The sequence below is a fragment of the Mycteria americana genome, chromosome 5 (genome assembly GCF_035582795.1).
Source record: "Mycteria americana isolate JAX WOST 10 ecotype Jacksonville Zoo and Gardens chromosome 5, USCA_MyAme_1.0, whole genome shotgun sequence".
Taxonomy (NCBI): Eukaryota; Metazoa; Chordata; class Aves; order Ciconiiformes; family Ciconiidae; genus Mycteria; species Mycteria americana.
Window position 1 is genome coordinate 1572234 of NC_134369.1, and position 20741 is coordinate 1592974.

General features: G+C 44.9%; 3 protein-coding genes across 4 annotated transcripts; 2 read left to right on the top strand and 1 right to left on the bottom strand.

Moving 5' to 3' along the window:
* Positions 1 to 1902: 1902 nt before the first annotated feature.
* Positions 1903 to 3552, top strand: LOC142410009 (olfactory receptor 5J3-like). 2 transcript variants are annotated; one of them, XM_075501869.1, is made up of 2 exons: positions 1903 to 1910; positions 2180 to 3552. In XM_075501869.1, the coding sequence occupies exons 1-2, from the start codon at positions 1903 to 1905 to the stop codon at positions 3192 to 3194; spliced, it is 1023 nt and encodes a 340-aa protein (XP_075357984.1). In that variant the 3' UTR covers positions 3195 to 3552. The 2 variants fall into 2 exon arrangements, with proteins under 2 accessions (XP_075357984.1, XP_075357983.1); XM_075501868.1 differs by lacking the exon at positions 1903 to 1910 and having other exon boundaries at positions 2012 to 3552.
* A 3461-nt stretch (positions 3553 to 7013) lies between these two features.
* Positions 7014 to 7997, top strand: LOC142410031 (olfactory receptor 5M5-like). The gene has a single exon (XM_075501903.1). The coding sequence runs from the start codon at positions 7056 to 7058 to the stop codon at positions 7995 to 7997; it is 942 nt and encodes a 313-aa protein (XP_075358018.1). The 5' UTR covers positions 7014 to 7055.
* A 2677-nt stretch (positions 7998 to 10674) lies between these two features.
* Positions 10675 to 12317, bottom strand: OR9G1 (olfactory receptor family 9 subfamily G member 1). Its single transcript, XM_075501481.1, is given in 2 exon segments — positions 10675 to 10788; positions 11352 to 12317. Coding segments are annotated over 2 exon segments (1080 nt in total).
* Positions 12318 to 20741: the final 8424 nt, after the last annotated feature.

Consider the following 20741-nt stretch of genomic DNA (forward strand, 5'->3'; position numbering starts at 1 on the left):
GCGGTGGCCACCAAGTTGCAGATGAGCCATCAGTATGTCCTTGCAGCAACGACGCCCACCAGCACCCCGAGAAGAGCGTTTGCAGTGGTCAAGGGACTTTCTGCGATGAACCTTGGGCCTACAGCCTGAGGAATGGGGAAGTAAAAGCTGCTTCGAGACGGGCGATGGGAGAAGAGGAATCGTCCTGAGGAAACGGTCGTCTCGCTGCTGCTAGAAAACGACAGCAAGGCTGATGGAAAGAGGGAAGTGAGAAGGGAAGAAATAGTAATACTTATTTCTCAAACAGAGCATACACATATTTTAAGGTCATCTCCAGTGGATAACACGAGAAGCAGTCATCTCTTTTTTTTTTTTTTAAACCATGAATAAGAACAGAGGAAGAAAAATATACCAGGTAAAATTGTAGTGCTCCTGAACACCAAGGGGTGTGACCAGCAGATGGGTAGCAGGGGAAAAAAAAAAAAAAAAAGAAGAAAAAAAAGTACTGATTGAAATTCATACACCTAATTGCAAATGTCTAGATGAGAGCTACCTAAGTCTGAGTTCACTGTCCCGACACATGCATGGGTGATGCATCCTACCCTTGGAGACGGGCTTCCAGAGAGCTGCGTCCCTGCGAATGCTGCTTACCGGACCTGCTCTGAGACTCTGCCTCCTGGGAAGCAACGGTGCAAAAACATCCCCAAGCGTAAATGGAAAATGACGAGTTATCTCAAAAAAAGAAAATGACAACACGACGGCAAATTGCTATCTGCATCGCAACCCACTTTTTCTTTAGTATATCCACATCTGCTCTATGGAAATTTGTGGTGCAAAAGAAAATTAATCGAACTGATCATTGCAAATATAAAACAATAATTTCCTTAAATTAATCCATGACTTAGAACTAGTTTTTTTTTTTCTCCGGTGTTCCCGGAGAAGGAAAAAATCTTTCAAATTCGAGTCTTCAACAAAAATGCATTGCCTTGTGTTCCACTCCTCATTACAAAGCTGTGTACACAAGGCAAATTGCTCAGGCTCTGCAGGCATCGTTTCTGGCGTGCCTCGGGGATCCCATCCCTAAAACCTCGGAGAGAAATCTCTGTGTTTATTCCAGACTCTCTGGGGAAGGCTCACGCTGGTTCCAGGTGCCCAGAGACCGTTTGGTAATTTGTCCTGTGGGCGTGGGGTAAAACTTAAATCTTCCAGCCACGTTGGAGGCTGCCATAGGGGAACCCTCCTGGTTTGGGAAAGACCGATGGAGCTTGTGTTTTAACTTCAGCTCAAGGACCAGTGAGTCTCTTTCTGAGAACGACTCGAGATACCATTAACCAGAGGGAGGGTGAAATTTTGAGAGGTTTTGAGACAATTTTTTGCTGGATGGGGAAGGGCTTCCTTAACCAGTATGTCCACCCTCTGCAGAAGCAGGAACCCTGCCATGAAGCAATATTGAAGTTATTAAGGTCCCTCCTGAAGGAAAAAATGCATACTCCAGTACCTCTGAATCCTAATTCTTAACTCAAATTTTGGATAAAAATTCCTGATATTAGCAGACCCAAGAGGCGCAAGTAAGATGGTATGCAAGGATAACTCAGATTAGAAGAGGGTGTTCTTCTCTTGAAGCTACTCATACGTGAAATTGCAATCAGGTATGCTAGTCTCATTTTAATTGACCCAAACATATCACTACAGAGTCAGAAAATCACTCCAGCGTGGTCTGTTATCTATTTAATGCAACGCTAAACAATGTGGCAAATTAAGGCCCAATATTATTCTATTTACTTCCCCCTAAATAAGAACACCCCCCCTCCCCTAACAAAAGGAAAGAAATTCTCCCAATCATGCCCACATATTGGAAAGAACTTGGATGTTCACGAGAAGATATCATTTGCAAGATCTCTTGCAAGACCAATTCTTTCCATAATGTGCCAGCTTTAAGATTTAAGCTTGAAGATTTTTTCCATATTATGATCTATTGGCTATTATTTTGTCAATATATTGTTTTTCAGTGTATTATTTTGGATCTTCAACCTGCCCACTGAGGATAGCTATTGTATTTTTTCTCCAAATAAGGGGGTGTATTCATCCGGGAAACACCAAATCCTGCGTTAGCCTCAAGCACTACAATTCCTGCAAGCTGGGAGAAATTATTTCACCTCTTCCCTGTGTTTCTTTGCCTCCTCTGTGCTGGCACCAGGAGAATGGCTGGGAGAAACCACTCGAACGTGACCGAGTTTGTCCTCTTGGGCTTCACCGACCTGCAGGAGCTGCTCTTCGTGATTTTTTTACTCATCTACATCACCACGCTGGTGGGGAACCTGGGGATGATCGTCCTCATCAGGACCAACTCTCAGCTTCACGTGCCCATGTACTTCTTCCTCAGCCACCTCTCTTTCCTGGACATCTGCTATTCTTCATCCATCACGCCAAAGCTCCTGTCAGGTCTCCTTGCAGAGAGAAATGTCATTTCTTTCAATGGCTGCATCACACAGTTTTTCTTCTTTGCAGTATTCGGCACCACAGAAGCCATCTTTCTGACCATCATGGCATACGATCGCTACGTGGCCATCCGTGAACCTCTGCGCTACTTGGCTGCCATGTCCCATGGGGTCTGTGTCCAGCTGGTGGTGGGCTCCTACGCGGCCGGGAGCCTGAACGCCCTCGTGCACACCAGTGCTCTCCTCCGACTCTCTTTCTGTGGCCCAAACCTTGTCAATCATTTCTACTGTGAAATCCCACCGCTCCTGCTACTCTCGTGCTCCGACACCTGGCTCAACGAGATGTTGATGGCCGTGTGCATTGGCTTCATCATAACAACCTCAGTCTTGGCCATCGTTGTCTCCTATGCCTGCATCCTGCTCACCATCTGGAGCATCCGCTCTGCGGAGGGCAGGCACAAAGCCTTCTCCACCTGCACCTCCCACCTCATGGCTGTTGCCCTCTTCTACGGCTCTGCGGCTTTCTTGTATTTCCATCCCTTTTCCAGACACACAGAAGATCAAGGGAAAACAGCCTCCGTCTTCTATACCGTGATGACCCCCATGCTCAACCCTTTCATCTACAGCCTGAGGAACAAGGAGGTGAGGAGCACCCTCAGAAGAGCTACGAACAAGCTCCTCTCCTGCACGTATTCCCACAGGTCCCGCTCTAACCAAACCGAAGCAGGTATCACCTGCCACAGTGGAGTCAGCAGAAGAAATAAGGCTGACACATGACAGAAGAAGGGCTCCGTACATTTCTGCACATCTGGTGAGATGTACGTGCTCTACTTCGTGCTGAACACAGCAGTTTGAATTATGAATTAATTCCATCTTGCGGTCCCTTGAAAAATAAATTACCTGTAATGACAATGTCCGAAAGAAGGAAAGAATGCAGGAAAGACAGACAATCCTAAAAACACGTACATTGTCAGTGAAACTTTTGGAGTAAATGAATTTATAAGCAGCGCTAGAATGTGCACAGTTGATACTTCTTACCAAAGAGGATTTACTCAATGTTACAACAACATTAAATTCTGTGGCCTGAAAGAGGTGGCTCAGAGCAGAAGGGGCCAAGCTAAATAAAGACTACATGTTGGAGAGGGACAATGTGTTTCATAACTTTGTTTTCAATTTTTCTAAGTAGTTGCCTAAGGTTTTGCTTTAGTACAATAAACCCGATTTATTATTTTCTCTGGTTTGTCCAAGGATAGTCTTTATGGGGAATAGCACATCCCCATGCTTCATCTATATTGCACACAGACCACCTCTGTTGGGCGTCTTGCTTTCCTGGATGGGTCTCCCCCATGGAAAGCTACCACCCTGGAGCCACCATGCTGACATGCTCCTTTGCCTAGGACCAGGGCGGAGTTTTATCCCCTGTGACAAGGAGTCACTCAAATTGGCCAAGAACAGTCTTTCAAGACATTGTCTGAGCAGTCTTGGCTTTTCCCAGCATGTCATCTGAGGCTGACAACATAGAAAGCCTCCATGCTTCTGGCCGTATGTTGTATTCAGGCGTGCCCAACTCGTTTGATGGCTCCAAGACTCTCAAGATTGGCCCAAACTCCCCCCCCACCTCCTCTCCATCCAGGCAAAGTTTATTTTTCCATCCCAGCTGCAGCTTATTAATAATTTCTGCTTCCAGATTTCAGGTGTTGAGTCATCTCGGTCCAGGAGTCATCCTATCTAATTGTAGGCTTTCACATCTGAATTAGTCACCATCGGTTCCCCTTATGGAGACAACTGTGCATTTGGGGCCTTTGATTCATCTGATCTATTTTAAAACACCCACATCAGGGTGAGATGAATTTTTCTGGAAAAAATGCATAGTTTTCTCCGCTTGCTGCTTGGCAGCGAAGGGTGACGGGCTGACATGGCTACATGGCAAATATGGATTTTGTACAGAGCAGTCACACTCAGGGCATAGTCTGAAGAGTTAATTTAAGCATAAGTTAATGAAATTTACGTAAATTAATGAATTAATGAATTAATTAAATTAAGCCTATTCTGTTCTATGAGGGGAAAGCTTCAGCTCAAAACACCATGCTGATGTTTTGGAGTCCTTCAAAAACCCCGCTCAAAAGTGAGAAGGTGAAACTAGCTTTTAATCGATAATTTATAATTCAGCCGAGCATGGATGCTCAGCATCCACAAAACGCTTTCTGGAAAGCACAGAAAAGCAAAATGGATGAAAGTAGTGTCAGAGCTATGCTTTCGCTTTGACATAAAGGTCACTAATACCAGATATGAACTTCCTGAAGAAAGGTTTGTATTTTCCATGGATGGATAGGAAATAATTCCCCAGATCTGATTACAGATACTAGTACCGTTCTGTTCTTTTAAGAGCAATAAAAGAGAAACTTTTCTCCATAAACCTGGCTGTGACTCTCACAGATGCCTGGATCCAACTCTCCGGGTTTTTAAACAACAGGATATCCCAGATAATGTTAACACAAATCGCAGCAGAAGAGTTCCCGAATAGTTTTCCCTCCCTCCCCAATAGCATTTACACCACTCCTCCGAATCCTGAGCTATGTCCTAATCCTTGAATCTCTATTTCTTACACCAGTTCTTTTTAATTCTCTGTGATTCCAAAAGATAAATTATATATTCCAAGAGATAAATTTATATATATATATATATATATAATTCTTTATATATTTATAAAGAAGTGGGACAAACACTCAAGCTTACATTTAACTTGCTGAAACTAATTGTGTTTATTTATCAGTGCACGTCTTCTCCTTCAGGAGCTGTTTCCAAAGGCATCAATTCCCAAGGGAAATTTCCTGCATGACACACCCAGGAGGGCAGCGGCAAAACCCTTGGTCTTTTAATGAAAGAGTCCTACAAACAGTGGCTTTTCTTGGGCAAGTCCTGATGCCCTTCGTGGCTGGCAAATCATTCTTGCTTTTAACACCAACACTGGGAGAAATTGGGGCTTGTTTTTCCCGTAATATTTTGGTCTAGGAGATAACAAGTCTCTGCTAAACCAAAAAGGGCCCTGAGATGTGAGCAGACAGGTGAGTTTTAGCCTAAATAATGCCCCGAAGAGTTGATCTGTTGCAAGGGGAGAACTTCGGGCAGGAGCCTCTTTTCACACAGAATAGTCCCCCAAGGTCGGGATATCTCATTTTGACTCTAAAGTCAAAAAACGACTTTATCTCAAGGCGTTTATAAGTTGCTTTTCCAAATTTAAGGCAGCCACTAGCCGAGGCTACGAGTAAAGCCAGCCGAGATACATAGCACTGCCAGGGGTCAGCAGCCCCTCAATCTCAGCTGATTATTTTAATCACGATTGCTGGGATTCGTAATTATGGTCCAGCGGCTGGAGAGGGCAGCGGCTTGGACAAGCTGATGAAGTGGCTCTGCAAAACATCGGTGGTCCGAGGCATGTTATCGTGGCAAAAAAGCCTTGCCACCCTCGAGTTCTGCTTTGTCTCGGACCTTTTACACGGAGCAGATAGGAGCACTGCCGGTGCGCGGTCTGCTATTTGCTATGCTATGAAGATCGCGGCGTAGAAGCACTACCGGGGTTATCTGGCAAACTTGGAATTGTTTGAGAGGGGTGTGAAAGTGTCTGCAACTGACTCGATGCTGGAATGAAATATAACAATTTGTTTGACTAGATCCAGACTTAAGGGAGCCTCACGTGGAAGCCAAGGCAGGAGACGTGTGTTGGACTTTCCTCGTGCAGAAGGGTCCTTTCCAAGGGCATAATTTGGTATCTCGTTTAACAGTTCAAAAACCCTCAGTGAGCAATTTCTGTGACTACTCCTAACTTCTGTTTTAAGAAGACATGAGCTTAATTTTATCTCCTTTTTTTTGTTTGTTTTAAACTGCATTATCAGCATCTTTCTCCTCCCAGTTCATAACGGCACTGTAGCATTGTTGGGATTTCCACCCGTACCAGCCTTTTAAAATTCTTTACTCCGTCTTCTCAGTTCAGTGGCATCACAAGAACGATATGGATATCACCGTATTTAAAGGGGGTTAATACTTACACTAAATCTCCTGTTTCAAACTTAATTTCAGAGTTTCATAGGAAGGAAGGGAAGAAATTAGAGTTTTATTTTAACTTGTTCTGAGTCTCCTAAAGGAAATTATTTAAAAAAATGTCTTGATCTCTCACCAGTGCTTTCTCTCTTTTGATCTTCTGAAACAAGGGCTTTTTGGTTTGGTGGGTTTTTTTTTGGGGGGGGAGTGTTAATTTTTTTTTTTAAATGCAGACTGATTACTAATGTCAGAATAAATTGCTGTGGTTACCTCTTTGGATATGACAAGTAACAAACTTCTGAACTTCCTCAGGAGGCAGAACAAGCCTTCCGATTTGCGAAGTGACTTTATCAAACCAAATTAGTAGTGACTAGGCCAGAATAAACCCATTAGAAATAAAGTCAACCATGCACTTTGTTTACTTTAAAACGTGTTTTGAGACAAGCACTGAATATGTTGTTCAACAGTTCCTGCCTCTGAAGTTTGTATTTTCTGATAAAAATAAATGCACCTTTAGCATTTGTTTGTGAGGAAAACAGGAATACGCTGACTCTGTGTTTCTCTGCATCTCTGCTTTCCTACAGCAACTGCATTACGACGATGACCAAAGGAAATCACACCCCCAGTGCTGAATTTGTTCTCTCGGGGTTCTCAGAGCAGGGCGATGCCCAGACTGTCCTCTTCATGGTCTTTTTGGTGATCTACGTGATCACTCTGCTGGGGAATCTGGGGATGCTCGTGTTAATCAGGCTGGATGCCCAGCTCCACACCCCCATGTACTTCTTCCTGAGCAGCTTGTCCTTCCTAGACATCTGCTACTCCTCCTCAGTCACCCCCAGACTGCTCTCGGATCTCCTAGCAGAAAGGAAGGTCATTTCTTACTCTGCATGCCTCGCACAATTTTATTTCTATGCGGTCTTTGCCACCACCGAGTGCTACCTCTTGGCTGTGATGGCGTATGACCGTTACGTGGCCATCTGCAGCCCACTGCTCTATGCCATCTCCATGTCCAGCAGAGTTTGTGCGCTGCTGGTAGCTGGCTCGTACCTGGCTGGGATCATGAATGCCACTATCCACACGGGGTTTGCGCTTCGGCTGTCCTTCTGTGGTCCCAATATCATCAACCACTTTTACTGTGAGGGGCCCCCGCTTTATGCCATCTCTTGCACGGACCCCACCGTCAATGAGATTATGATGTTCATTGTGGTTGGCTTCAACCTGTTCGTCACCAACTTGACCATCCTCATCTCTTACACCTACATCCTGGCCACCATCCTGAGGATGCGCTCGGCCGCAGGCAAACACAAAGCCTTCTCTACGTGTGCGTCCCACCTCACCGCCGTCACCCTCTTTTACGGATCTGCTGCGTCCATGTACTCACGACCCAGCTCCAGGCACTCCCAGGACCTCGATAAAGTGGCCTCTGTGTTCTACACTGTGGTGACCCCCATGCTGAACCCCCTCATCTACAGCCTGAGGAACAAGGAGGTGAAGAATGCACTGGGGAGAGCGATGGAGAGGAATCATTCATCTGAAAAATAGTTTTCCCTCGTGCATCAGAGGAATTGAGAGGTCTTCTCAGAAGTGTTTATACTTTCCATTTCTGTACTGCTATGCGATAAAAGAAGCAGTGCTCTCCTGTGAGCTACTGGGGACAAATGTATAGGGAAACCTCTATACATTTGTCTATATGTATAGGGAACCTGTATAGGTTCCTAAATACCGGGTCATTAACTCCTCTGGGATTAGGCCATTCCCTGACTTGTCTCAGGGATGCGTTAGCTACTTTTATTTGTGTTTACAGCCTGATATTATTTTAATTTCAAGAATTTAAGCCCTTCTGGCCCTTTGTAGTTTGAGAATGCATTGCCACTGTTGTCTTGAGCAATGACAACAAGTAACACCCATTGCTGTCAGCGTGACAATGCCAACCAGAGCTCTCTTCATAGCAAATAGCGGGCACATTTTTGGTGAACACAAGACTCAGGTAATTTAGTGCTCCATGTACTAGCAATAGACACTGGGCTTCATAACAACAATTCACTGCAACAAGGCTCGTCAGGCCTTTTCTGCAACTTATTTTAGCTCAACTGTAGCTGTATTTTCAAATTTATTTCAGAAACTTCTGCCGAGCCTGCCACTTGCTCACGGACCAGAGAGCTATCATCTGGCATCTCCTATGAGTAATGGTAAAATTACCCGCTCGTCAGGTACCTGCTCCCTATCCTGGAATTTTGATCTTATTTTGGTTATATTATTATTAACTGCTTTTGCTTGGTTTTGAGCAATTGTGTGATTTCCCGTCTAAAATAAATCATGAGATACAGGGGAACGATTAACAAACCTTAGCAACTATAGTGTAGCTAACCCCATAGACCAATAAGAGAGAAAAGAGTGCTGACCAGGAATGAATGTGGGGTGGAAACATTTAGAAGTGATCCTGAGCAGACCCAAGACTGGCATGGAAGATGCTCCCACCATAACCAGTGCTCCCACCGAGCACAACACCATACCTCCTCAGCAAGGGGCTGAGGGTGCTGCCGGGTCACTGCGTCATCCCACCAAGGAAGAAGGACCTCAGTCTGCAGGTGGGAATTTAAACCTCAGGGATGAGGGGCAGGTACTTTAATCAGAGAAACCTTGAGGAGCTTTGCTCTCCCTCCATGCAGGCCCACACAATTGTCTTTAATGCCGTCACATGCCAACACGCTGACCCTCCAACTCATCGGCTTCGGGGCCTGGACTAGCTCTGACAAACCAGGCAGCTGTAGAAGTGCACTTTGTTGCTAACAAGGAAGAAAGTTTCCTTCTCGTTAGCCCACACTAATTAGTCTCTCATGGCTTGTTAAGAAGAATGAGGGAAGTTGACTACAAGCCCTCTGAGAAGCTTTCATGGTGGTTAGAAACTTTATTGGTAAACCTCAGAAGGTCTTGTTAAGCTGATGACTCCCGGAAGGGTGGTTGGTCCCCAAGGACCACTTCTTGCTCTGGGAAGGGGAGCAGCATCACTTGCGATGGAGATAGCCGTAACCACCTGTATGGGGAGAGCCTGGAGCTCAGGCCTGCTGGGGGGCTTTCTGTGCCGGTACAAGCTTGGTCGTACACTCTCATTAAAGAAAGAGACCTTCTTGTCTTCATGACGTGTGCAGATAATGTGGTTCCCTTAGTTCTTGCTAATGGGGTGATTTGTCCCTGCCTGCTTTTGACCCCTAGTAGAGGGAGCCGAGGAAGCTCGTTGCATTTCTCCTCGCCTTTGGACATCTTCAAGGACACCTCACACCTTGACATTCTTGTCGTTAATTGTCTTGGGATAGATTTGCTTTTGTCTTTTTTCATTCTTAAACTGCAAGGCAAGTTGAAGTACACTACATACATCCTCCATGTCTGACTGATTTTCATAAATGTGATTTTCCTACCGTTACGAATCTGGGACTGGAGAATAAGCACAGGAATGGGCTCACCTGGCCCTCAACATCTAAAAATTCATTATCTAATTATGAGATAATCAGCCAGGTCCCCTCTAAAATATGTGGGAATAAGAGAATGTTTTATCACATCCTAGGACAGATGGTTAAGGTGGATGTGGTGCAACAGGAGCAGGACTGAAAATCAAAAGGACTGACCTGCTGTCTGTGGTATACGCATTTCAGAATAGTTTCTTCTGGATTAAATTTATTCTGGTCCAGGGATCTGAACACCTTCTGGAGGCGGAAGTGCATTAGGGGCCCCCCTCAAGCCCATTTTTAGTTTATTTTCATCCAGAAGCAGCCCAGCTCATGCAGCCTGACCCCAGCCTGCGATGCGAATGAAAACACGCTGAGGGGAGAAAGCTGGGAGATCTGCAGACTTAAACTCTTTAAACTGCACTCTTTGTCTGAACAAAACCTAGAGAAATAGAAACACACCTTTATTGATCACAAATGGAGACAACCCTGACTTAATCACTCAACTTTTATTTATCTGAATTTGAAAGAGATTAATCTACTTTGGTCCACCTAATCCCTCCTCCCAACAGTCTTAATAATAAAAAGAGCTTTATTGGGTTTTTTTCCTTTCAGTGAGACTAAAACTTTATAAAGGAAAAAAAAGATAATAACTAAGAAACTGCTTCACCTTTTTTGCATGTTTTCCTACAAGTGGTGCTGGAAACTTTTGCTTAAGTTGCAGGAAAGGAGCGAGATACAGTGAAATTCCCCCGGCCATCCACATTTGGTTGCCCTCATGTAGAAATCTGGTGGCACTTGCTCTGTCCTGAGGTGCTAGGGACATTGGCAAGCAGTTGGCACGTATGCCGTGCAACCTTCAGAAGAGTTGGGCCATTCTGGAGCGACATCTGAAAGCTCAGAGGGAGACCCAGGGCATCTCCAGGGTGTTAATAGTCTACGTTCAGGCAACTGAACTCAATCCCAGATGCCTCTGTGCTTCTTGACATCGGTTCTTCCAGTTTGACCCACCCTGTCCACACCGGTGTGAACGTTTCACTGGGAAAATAGCCTAGGACTATGAAAAGTATGTTTATGTGGTGCAATGCAGCATCGTGAAGAAATAACTGGGACAGCTCAGGAGCAGAGGCACGTTACTTCATGACACATGGAGCTCCACCATGGAGCTCTACTGGTGTGGCCATAAGTAAGGAATATTTAATCCAGATAAAGCACAGGGTGAAGAAGGTGATGTACAACAATGAGGCTGGCCACTGCTAAGATCCCATTTTATAGCAGATATAAATTATATATGGGGAGAGGTGGGAAGGAGAGGAGGTCTGTCTGCACAGTGACATCTCCTGTCCATCAGGAAGCACTTCAGGAGCAAAAGAGCTTATGCTCCTGCATTGCATCCTCTTGCACCTATTGTGAAAAGCAACAAATGAAAACACAAACAAGAAAAGATAGTTACACTTCTTGCTGTATGAATCTTTGGGGACGTAATCCCTGGTTTTCTTCTCTTAAGAAGTTGTCTCTTCACCAGTCTCTTCAGTGCCTCCTTCACCTCCTGGTTCCTCAGGCTGTAGATGAAGGGGTTCAGCATGGGGATCATCACTGTGTAAAACACAGAGACCACCTTGTCCCTCCCCAGGATGCAGGTGGAGCTGGGCCGGGTGTAAATGAAGAGGATGGAACCGTAGTAGAGGGTGACGGCGGCAAGGTGGACGGTACAGGTGGAGAAGGCTTTGCGCTGCTCCTTGGCCAAGTGCATCTTCAGGACGGCAGCCAGGATGGAGGTGTAGGATGTGACGATGATGTTGGAGGTCAAGATGAAATACAGGAGCACCTGGTAGCTGCCTGTCACGTCTCAGGAGAGCTTCACCAGCAGGGGCAGGTCGCAGAAGAAGTCATCAATGACATTGGCGTTGCAAAAGCTGAGGGTGAATGTGTGGCTGGTAATGAGGGTGGAGTTGGCAAAGCCGCTGAGGTAGGAGGCAGCCACCAGCCCCGTGCACAGCTTCTTGGACACGTTAGCAGTGTCGGGCAGTGGGTTGGAGATGGCCGCGTACCGGTTGTAGGCCATCGCCACCAGCAGGTAGCACTCAGTGTAGGCCAAGCCACTGGAGACAAAGAACAGAGCAGCACACCCAGTGAAGGAGAAGATGCTCTCGTCCTCGGAGACGCAGTTCAGCAGGATCTTGGGGGTGTAGAGGGAGGAATACCAGAGATCCAGGAAGGACAAGTTCCCAATGAAGAAGTACATTGGGGTATGGAGCCATGAGCTATGGTGTATCACCATGATGAGGGTGACGTTGCTCATGAGGGTGGTGACGTAGGCTAAGGTGAACACCACGAACAAGAGAAGCTGCAGCTTCGGGTCAGTGGTGAACCCCAGGATGATGGAGCTGGTGACCGAACTGTGGTTCCTCTCTCCCATGGACAGGGGAAAGGGACTGACCTGGAGACACAGATCACGGTGGCTATTTGATATTTGCAGTGTGGGGTCTGGGGCCACCGGGTAAGAGAAGGGCTTCCGTGTTGCTGGCATCGCTCTCTATACCAAAACACAGCTCCACACACACACACACACACACAAGAAAAAAGCAGCGTGAATTTCGTATTGAGAAGGGCTGCACTGTTATGATTTTGGTTGTGCTATTTTATGCCAAATAAAGGCTTGGCGTTTGCATCACTCTGCATCACTTTGAAAGCTGCATTTGCCGTCAACATGCGCACACACACTGTACACGGTGCTATGCATATGGGTACGCACGCAACCAGTTCCTATATATTGCATATAATGCATTAAGTTCTTAATAAAATATATACAGGAACCAGGATATGAAAATATGGGTGGGTATATACATGTATGTATGTATACAAGTCTCTCTGTAGGTATTTGCTGACTGTGCATTCCCTGACTTTTGTGAACATGAAATCTCAGTCTCAGTGATGCATTAAATTACTCGTACATTGAGATTCCTTAATTTGCGGTACATACGGAGAAACTGGAGATGCACATTGAAGACAAATGCACGTGGATTCGCCATCTGGTACGAACCAACAGAGTTTCATTAGATTCGTTTTCATGAGTCATACCAGTAAAGGCACTTGGCATCATTTTGGTATACGATGTTATATATTCTAAACCAAAATTGTATATGTTTTTTGTTTTTCAGTTGAGGTATTTAGAAAAGAACAGGGAGTGAGTCGAAGCAATACGAATGGCAATTTTGTTTTTCTATCCTTGGATACTTAAAACTATGGATTTATCCTAGCACATCTGTTTTCAGATTTAAGAATCAGGTCTTTATTCATGTTCAGTTTGAAAGAAATTTGTTTCGGAAGACACCTCAGAGGAACCTTGTGGGAGTGCACATAAACCTGGAGCGAGAGAAAGTCACAGGCACGGCCAAATCACAGATTACACAACATTAACGACCTCCAGACATTTTCCCTTGGCTTTTAATTACTATTCCAGTCTTCAAATCACATTTACCAAATTATTATATATCATTTACAGCAGATAAAATTCACGCTGGTAAATTCTTGACTTATACCTTTATGAGCTCCAGCACGCTGAAGCATCCTAAAAACACGGGCATTAAGTTAAGATGCTTACTTGAAAACTGAGTTAATTTTAAAATGTGCTGATTCCAAAGGCTGATTTGTTAACGACTGTATTCTGCTGACCATTTGCAATGTTGCATTTCTTTATAACGAAATAAGTCATCCTTATTTAACACTTGCATAAATCAGTTCATCTTGCTTTAGCTGCCTGGGTAAAAGAAAAACAATTCGCATAAGCCATTACTCCCTCTTATTATAAAGAAAACCTACTTTCAGAAGGCTGTTTTCCCACAGAGCCCAAAAAAAGACGACACGAGGACACGAAGAAGAAAGCCCACTGCCCAAACGCAGGCGAGGCTCTGCTTTGTCTTGGCGTTACGGCTCCTTCTCTGCCTTTGCTGCTGTCGAGTGACGGGAGCCAAGGGTTTATCCCAAATACAGCAGAGAACATCTGCGCGTCCGCATAACCTCTATTAACCGCCTGATGTGAAGAGAGATGTGCTCCTTCCCAGACTCCGATAGCTGAGCCCGTGGGTGACGGGGCTGTAAATACGGTCCCTCGTGCTCTCCTGGGAGAAAGCCCCCAGGGCTCCCCATGGCAGGGTTTACCAGAGGGAAAAAAAACCCCAAAACAAAACAAAAGAAAAAAAAAAAGGGGTGAAATGCAATTCTGAAAGCCGTTGTGCTGCGTCGAGCATCTGAAAGACATCAGGTGGATGAGCCATCACTGAGCAGATACACAGCGGCAGTGATGGCCAGCTCATACGATGCTTCTGAGATACTTGGGGACCATACAAAGGTTTCGGTCTGCCCTTGCTGACAGAATGAAAATGGGTTTAGAAACATTTCAGATCTTTCAGAGGATCCCCAAATGGTCCATAAAGCACAACTGATTCTGTCTCTGGAGCTGCTGGTGTCCCTCTGTGGACACTAGACAGCCCAGTTTTCCAGCAAGGGTAGGATTATCCACATTTAGGTACCTACAGCCCAAATGTCCACACCTGAGCTGGTGACACTGGGCTTCCACTATATTCAATAGTGGATTAATTCAATTAATCTCTCCTAGAGTGAACTACTTGGCCTTAATGGCCCTGACCAGCCTCACCTGGGGCCTCCATCCTTGCCCTCCGCCCATTTGCCCATGAGCTCTATTTAAGCTCAGCCCAGGGAGCTTCTTCCTCTCTTGGGTTATACTGGAGGAGTGCTGGTTTCCAGTTTAGCAATAGGTGTGCACACCTATGGACTCCTTTGATCTGCACCTTTGCTTGACCATGGACCTGCCTAGCAATTGCTGGACCCAACCCTGACCAGAGGATTGACTTGGCTTGACTTTGGACCTGCCTCATCGTTACCAACTTGCCTGATGGTCTGGAGTTTTGGCTGAATTTGGGTCTACCCTACTTGCCTTGCTCAGGTACTGTGGGATGGTTCCCTGCACACCATGGTGTCCCCTTTGGCTCTATTTAAAGACATTAAAGAGGACAACCCCCTGTGGCACTCCCCAGCCTCCAGGCAGAGTACAACCCCTCACCCAACAGCCCAGCCACTGCTCGCTCCCCTGGCAGTCTCTCTCCATCCAGACCATGTCCCTACATGGGTACCATGGGAGACAGTATTCCCAGTGAAGGAAATAGAATAATAAATTTAACATTATGGTCAAGTACTATTGTCTGGTCCTTAGTACCTCCTTCATTTCCTAATTTGATATTAGAATTATGGTCTTCAGGAGGTTAGCAATATTTTATTTTGGAAATGGGTAGAGTATTCTTCATGATTTTTAAGGCTTAGTGAAAATTGGTAAATCCTTCCAGCTTGAGTGTTTCCGTAGCTACAAGACGCTGAGATGCTGTCTATAGGAGATGCTGTTTCTCAATAACCTGACAGTGGTTTTTGATCTTGGTGTTTACGCTGGCTCCCAGCAGACAACCCATCTCAGGGGTTAAGGAGGTAATAGCTCCAGACCACTAACTCTTGAAATCACTAAGGGAACTTTCCAATTATATCTGAAAGGGAGAAAAAGCAAGAGTGACTGACATGGGGTGATGTCCCCAATGAGGCTCTTGGCAGCTTATCCCAACCATCTAAGCTGGAAAGCAATAAATAGGGAAGACAAGAGCCTCTGGGAGAGACAGCCATACACGGACATCCAACACCGTGTAGAATTAAAAAACAGGAGAAGAAAAGGAGACTTGGAATAAATTTGCTCCTCTGAAGCTCTGATTTATAAAGCAAGCTAGAAGGTGGAAAAATAAGTTTAAGTCAGTGATGATTCTGTGCAGTACAGTCACGCGGACAGGTAAGAAAGCTCTGATTAGAGGCAACGCCAAAGAAATGTAGCAGTGGTTGTCACAAGAGCAAAAATTGCCATTTCTCTCGGGAAACACATCCTTGCCTACTGGTCAGAGTTATACCGGGACAAATAGATACATGTACAGAAGAAATCATTAGTACATCTTATGTGCTTACCCTCTCCCCAGGCACAATCCTTTTTGGGGACATGTTAATTATTTTATCCTATTTATGAGAAGAGGACACACACTTTCAAGTGAATTTAATAGGATATTGTCTAATTTCCTATATTGTTACTTTTCTAGTTTTCCTCCAAAATAAAAAGGTGCAGTTTCTGTCTGCCTTTTGAATTATCTCCTTGGAGAAACTGATAACAGAGGCAGGCGTGAAAGTAGTTCAGACTGAAAAAGGCTGGATCTTCTACAGGAAACCAGAAGAGGTGGCATCTCGGGTATTTTTGGGGCATAGCGGTGGGATTGCGGGCAAGCAAGAACACAGGGCAGCGAGTCTTCAGGGTTAAGCAGAGGACTGGACTAGGGAATAAAAAAGAAATTGAAGTATGCTTCAGCCTGGTATGAGGGCAGACTGAGGCTTCCTTATAGAGCTACATTAAACTGCTCTCAAATGCCCGTGTTTGAGACACGTGGTTATGTTGCAGCTTTTTTCCAAAAGGAAGTTTTACTTTCTAACCTTAATTTGGCGTGTTAATCAGTCGCTTGAAAGTACTGGGGAAGTTACTGTTTGCTTAAAATGTAGGTTAAATGATAGAAATAAAGGGAAGAGCGCAATTTTTAGCAAGTCATCAGCTAAGCTGGAAGATATTGGAAAAGGAAAGATGTACGCATACACCCTTCTGTCCACGTATTTATTCTCATGAGATGAGAGCAGTTATTGAAATGCAGTTTATTCCCCAAAGTAGCCACTAACTTTGTTAGCAATCACATTTATAAAAAAAAACACATTATTTTTGTTTCTGAGCACTTAGAATAAGAAGCCCTGAGCAACAAATTCAAACCCTGAGCTACTTGGGATAATAAAGAGTCTCTGGGACATCGTCAACCTGAAAAGCAGAGTGAACGCTAATGTTCCTCTAGCTTGTGTAGCATCAGAACAAACGTTAATGAACGTGAGCTGCTCTTCCCTTAATGTGGTGAAAACTGTGGGAAAACGTGCTTTGTTGGTTTCATACTTCTTTCCTTGAAATCAGTGCATGAAGGTAGAAGATGTATTTGAAGCTTGGTTTAAGAGCTTGAATGGCAGGTGTAGTCATGAGATGTGGGTCCCTGCATGGCCAGGTGGTTGTGGACCAACTAAGCATCCTGCCAGGGTGTCTGGCAGTGTTTCATTAGAAAATGTCTTCATTATCTACAGAGCACAGGATTAAAAACCACTAATTAAGCAAGAGATTGAGTCGTCATAACTAATGTCATGGAATCGCCTCCCTGCTGAGAGCTGGGAGTCTCTTGCAAACTGATGGCTTGGGAAAACTGGACTACGGTGATAGAACTTGTTATACATTTGCCTCTAGATAGTGCATTTCATACCAGGGGAAATACATACTCATTGAAGAACCACCAGAGGTTGATTTGTGAGGAACCGTGCTAAAATGTCCAGGCTGTTTCTGAATATTTGGCGGCAAGCACGTGCTGGGTTTTCTCATGGACCCGCCATTCCTTAGGCAACCCCAAGTCACCTCTCTTGAAGGGAAATACGATGACAAGGCTCAGCTCTGTAAAAACAACACATTTGTGAGATTTCTGCTAGGACTCGGACCATTTTGTTCTCAGCTGTCTTTGGCCTGAGCCTACTTGTGGTCACCCTCTCCTACAGTTTGGACATCATTCATCGGCGCAGTAGACTACATCCCTACCAAGTGCTGTACCTCTTCCAGCCATGAGATGGGATCTACAGATTTAAGGTGAACTTCAGTGCTTCCAGGTAATCCCCATGACAGATGGGAGCATGCAGGAGAACACACCGAGCAGACCAAGGAGGCTCAGATGGGAGAGGAGGAAACGTTTCCCTAAAGCTGCAGAAAACAGAGAAAAGTTGAGAGGAACTTCTCTGAATCCTCTTCTTGGATGGCCCATCCAAATGTGTTCAAAGGTATTTTAAAATTTTTCTGCTGCACTTTAATCCTTCAAAACGCATATTATAGTGAATAAATACTTCAAATGATTTTTTTAATATGCAACATTAAGTATTGGACAGTGACAGTTCATAAATGTGCTGCTTAGTACAATTTTTCAGTACATATATTCAAATTTAAGGATGTACAGTTAAGCCACGGTGCATTAGTTGCAATAAACCTAGTACTTCCGATGTTTCTCATTTTCTCAAAGCATGTAGTTATCTGTAGCTGAAAGACCATTAGCTGTGGGATTTAACTGGCCAAATTTGAAGTTTAATAGGTAAACATTAAATCTGATCTTAGTCTCCCTCCCTAGGAGGAACAAAAGAGCCTGATTCTTGTTAAAATAAACATGGGAAACGGCTTGGGAGAACTGTTGCGTAAAGACATAATGCTGCATATAGGAAATGTAGCATGATTCTCTGACGCTTAACTTCAGGACATCTGAATTTACGGTGGCTGAAACCCACCCAGCCTATGGGTCATGTCACTTCCATATGTCAGGTTTGAGTTTATATACTATTTTCATGGGGTTTTTATTTGCAACTCCTTTCCATTTCTACCTCCATTATAAGAGGAAAATTAATAGGCGAAAAATACCCTTCGATGCAGCAATACACAACACAGCTGCAGGGCTGATACAAGGGAGAGGGAGAATTTAGTGATAAACATTTCAAAGGCTTATACCCAGCTACCTGATAACTATTTGTGTAACTGCTTTCTACAAATTGTTTCTCCTCCTTTGTCGTTCTTTTGCAAGAAGCAAAAGTAGTTTCTTTTGGAAGGAACTGGAATGCATGCTTTTATTTACCTTTTTCAAGAAAGAGGGGGTGTTTTGAGTTGTACCCGGAGGATTGGTAATGAAGTGGGAATAAATGCGGATCAGCGGTGAAAGTGTTGGCACAAACTCCCCAAATATAAACCCTGCAGGTAAAATATGGCTCTTTGTAGAGCTACACCCAACCAGAACACCTGTCTGGGGTCAGCACAGCCATCTGCATTGCTCTTCTCTGTCAATATTTGGGTTTGCTGGTGCAGGTGCTGGTCTGTTGCTGGTTGTGCCGGCTCTGGTCTCCGGTGCCATTGAAGGCTTCCTGCTGGGCTCCAGCTGCTCCTCCAGAAGGTCGTGGGCTCCTGTAAGTCCTGTAGCGTTTCTGCCAGAGCCATTCCTTTGGCCAACTGAATCATGCCGTTGGAGTTCACAGACTGGAAGAGAAGCTGGGACACCTATAGCTCATGTGTGGGTCTATATGTCATGCTGACCTGGAGCAAGGTGAGCCCAAACCCATCCTACGTGTCCATCTCTCAGCCAGTCCTCTAGGCTCTCAGTAATACTGATGGAGAACTTGTCCTTTCATGTGACCATGCGTGGGTCTCCTTTGGACATGGCAAATCCTCCTCTGGGCTACACTGAGTCTATTGATCCATCTAATTCCACCTGAGATATCAGAGGGCATATGGACACAACTCTGGCAGGTATGGTGTAAGATGTAGGGAGACTTGTGCCCTTTAGGGGAGCAGGAGAGATGTATGGTGGGTCTCATAGTCCTGGACACCTGTGTCCGAACAGCTGAACCACCACCTTAATTTCTATTGACCGTGAAGAGAGCCTAGGCAGTTGGCTCATGTCTACGCTTAATGTTGTTGACAACTGATAGATGAATAAATCCCATCTATGGATGAAATGTGATCTAAATATGAACTGCTATTTAGATGGCGACTCTATCCATGCTGTCAGTTTAATCTAAAAGCACGGGCTCCTATTATTTAAAAGGAAAAATCAGCTATATGGAAAGAAACAGCGTGAATTGTAAACTCCGGAAAATGTTCCAGACACTGACAGAAGCTGGTATCTATTGTGTTGAGCAGAGACAAATTACACTGAAATTACCATGCATATGCTATCAATTTTCTGCTAGCAAAAAAAAAAACAACGTTGCAGAAAGAACTGGATTAGCACCATCTCTTTTCAAAATAGGCTGCGATGAGATGGTTTTGATCTTGCAGCAGAGGTGGAGCAGCAGAATGACCTGGCTCTCTGCAGAAGGGAGGAAAAAATGGGGAGCGGAAATATTCCTGGAAATATCTGGAGCATAGTAGAAAGGTTTAGTGGACTGTCTATCAATCACGTTCTGACAGGTGGGTCCTGCATAGACCTCCCTGTTCTTAACCATCAGTAGCCTGGAAGCCTTTCAGGCTCGCTCATCACCTGGAGGCTTGGGTCAGCCTTGAGGCTTCCAAGTGTTGTAACAGGTTATTGATATTTGTGGCAATAATTAGGAGGATTTTGCATCCTCCTGCATACATGGCTAAGCCTTCATTAGCAGTTTAGACTGTTGTGACTCTCGCGGATTCTCATTAAGGAGCCAGCAGCATACAATCAAGATTCACTTCTTAGAGACCTGAGCTGTAGCCAAAGTCATGACAAACACTTGCTCCCTGAGGAGGGGTGCCCCTTGCCCACAAAGACCTGCAGAGAGACAGATAAAAGCAACGCGCTGCTGCAAGTGGAGACCTTCATCTGATGAAAATATGCAGGAGGCTCTCAAACGCTCAGGAGAGACGCTCTTGTTTAACTGGAAGCTAGGAGGATGGCTTCAAGGGTTAGTCCCCCAGATTTACCGTGCAGACATCCTGAGGCTGTAGCGTCATCCAAAGTGGAAGAGACCTTGCAGCTGGTAAGAGGAGGTGGTCCCCATCCACAGGTAGGTGTGACCATTCCCTGGAAGGTCCAGGTGAGCTCTGCTGGGACTACCCTGCTCCAGTATCAATCACTGCAGCAATGTTACCTTTGGGGAGGCTGCTCTGATTTACACCAGGTAAAGGTTTGCTCCTCTGTGTTGGTTAAAGAAGATGAAATATTTCTGCTGG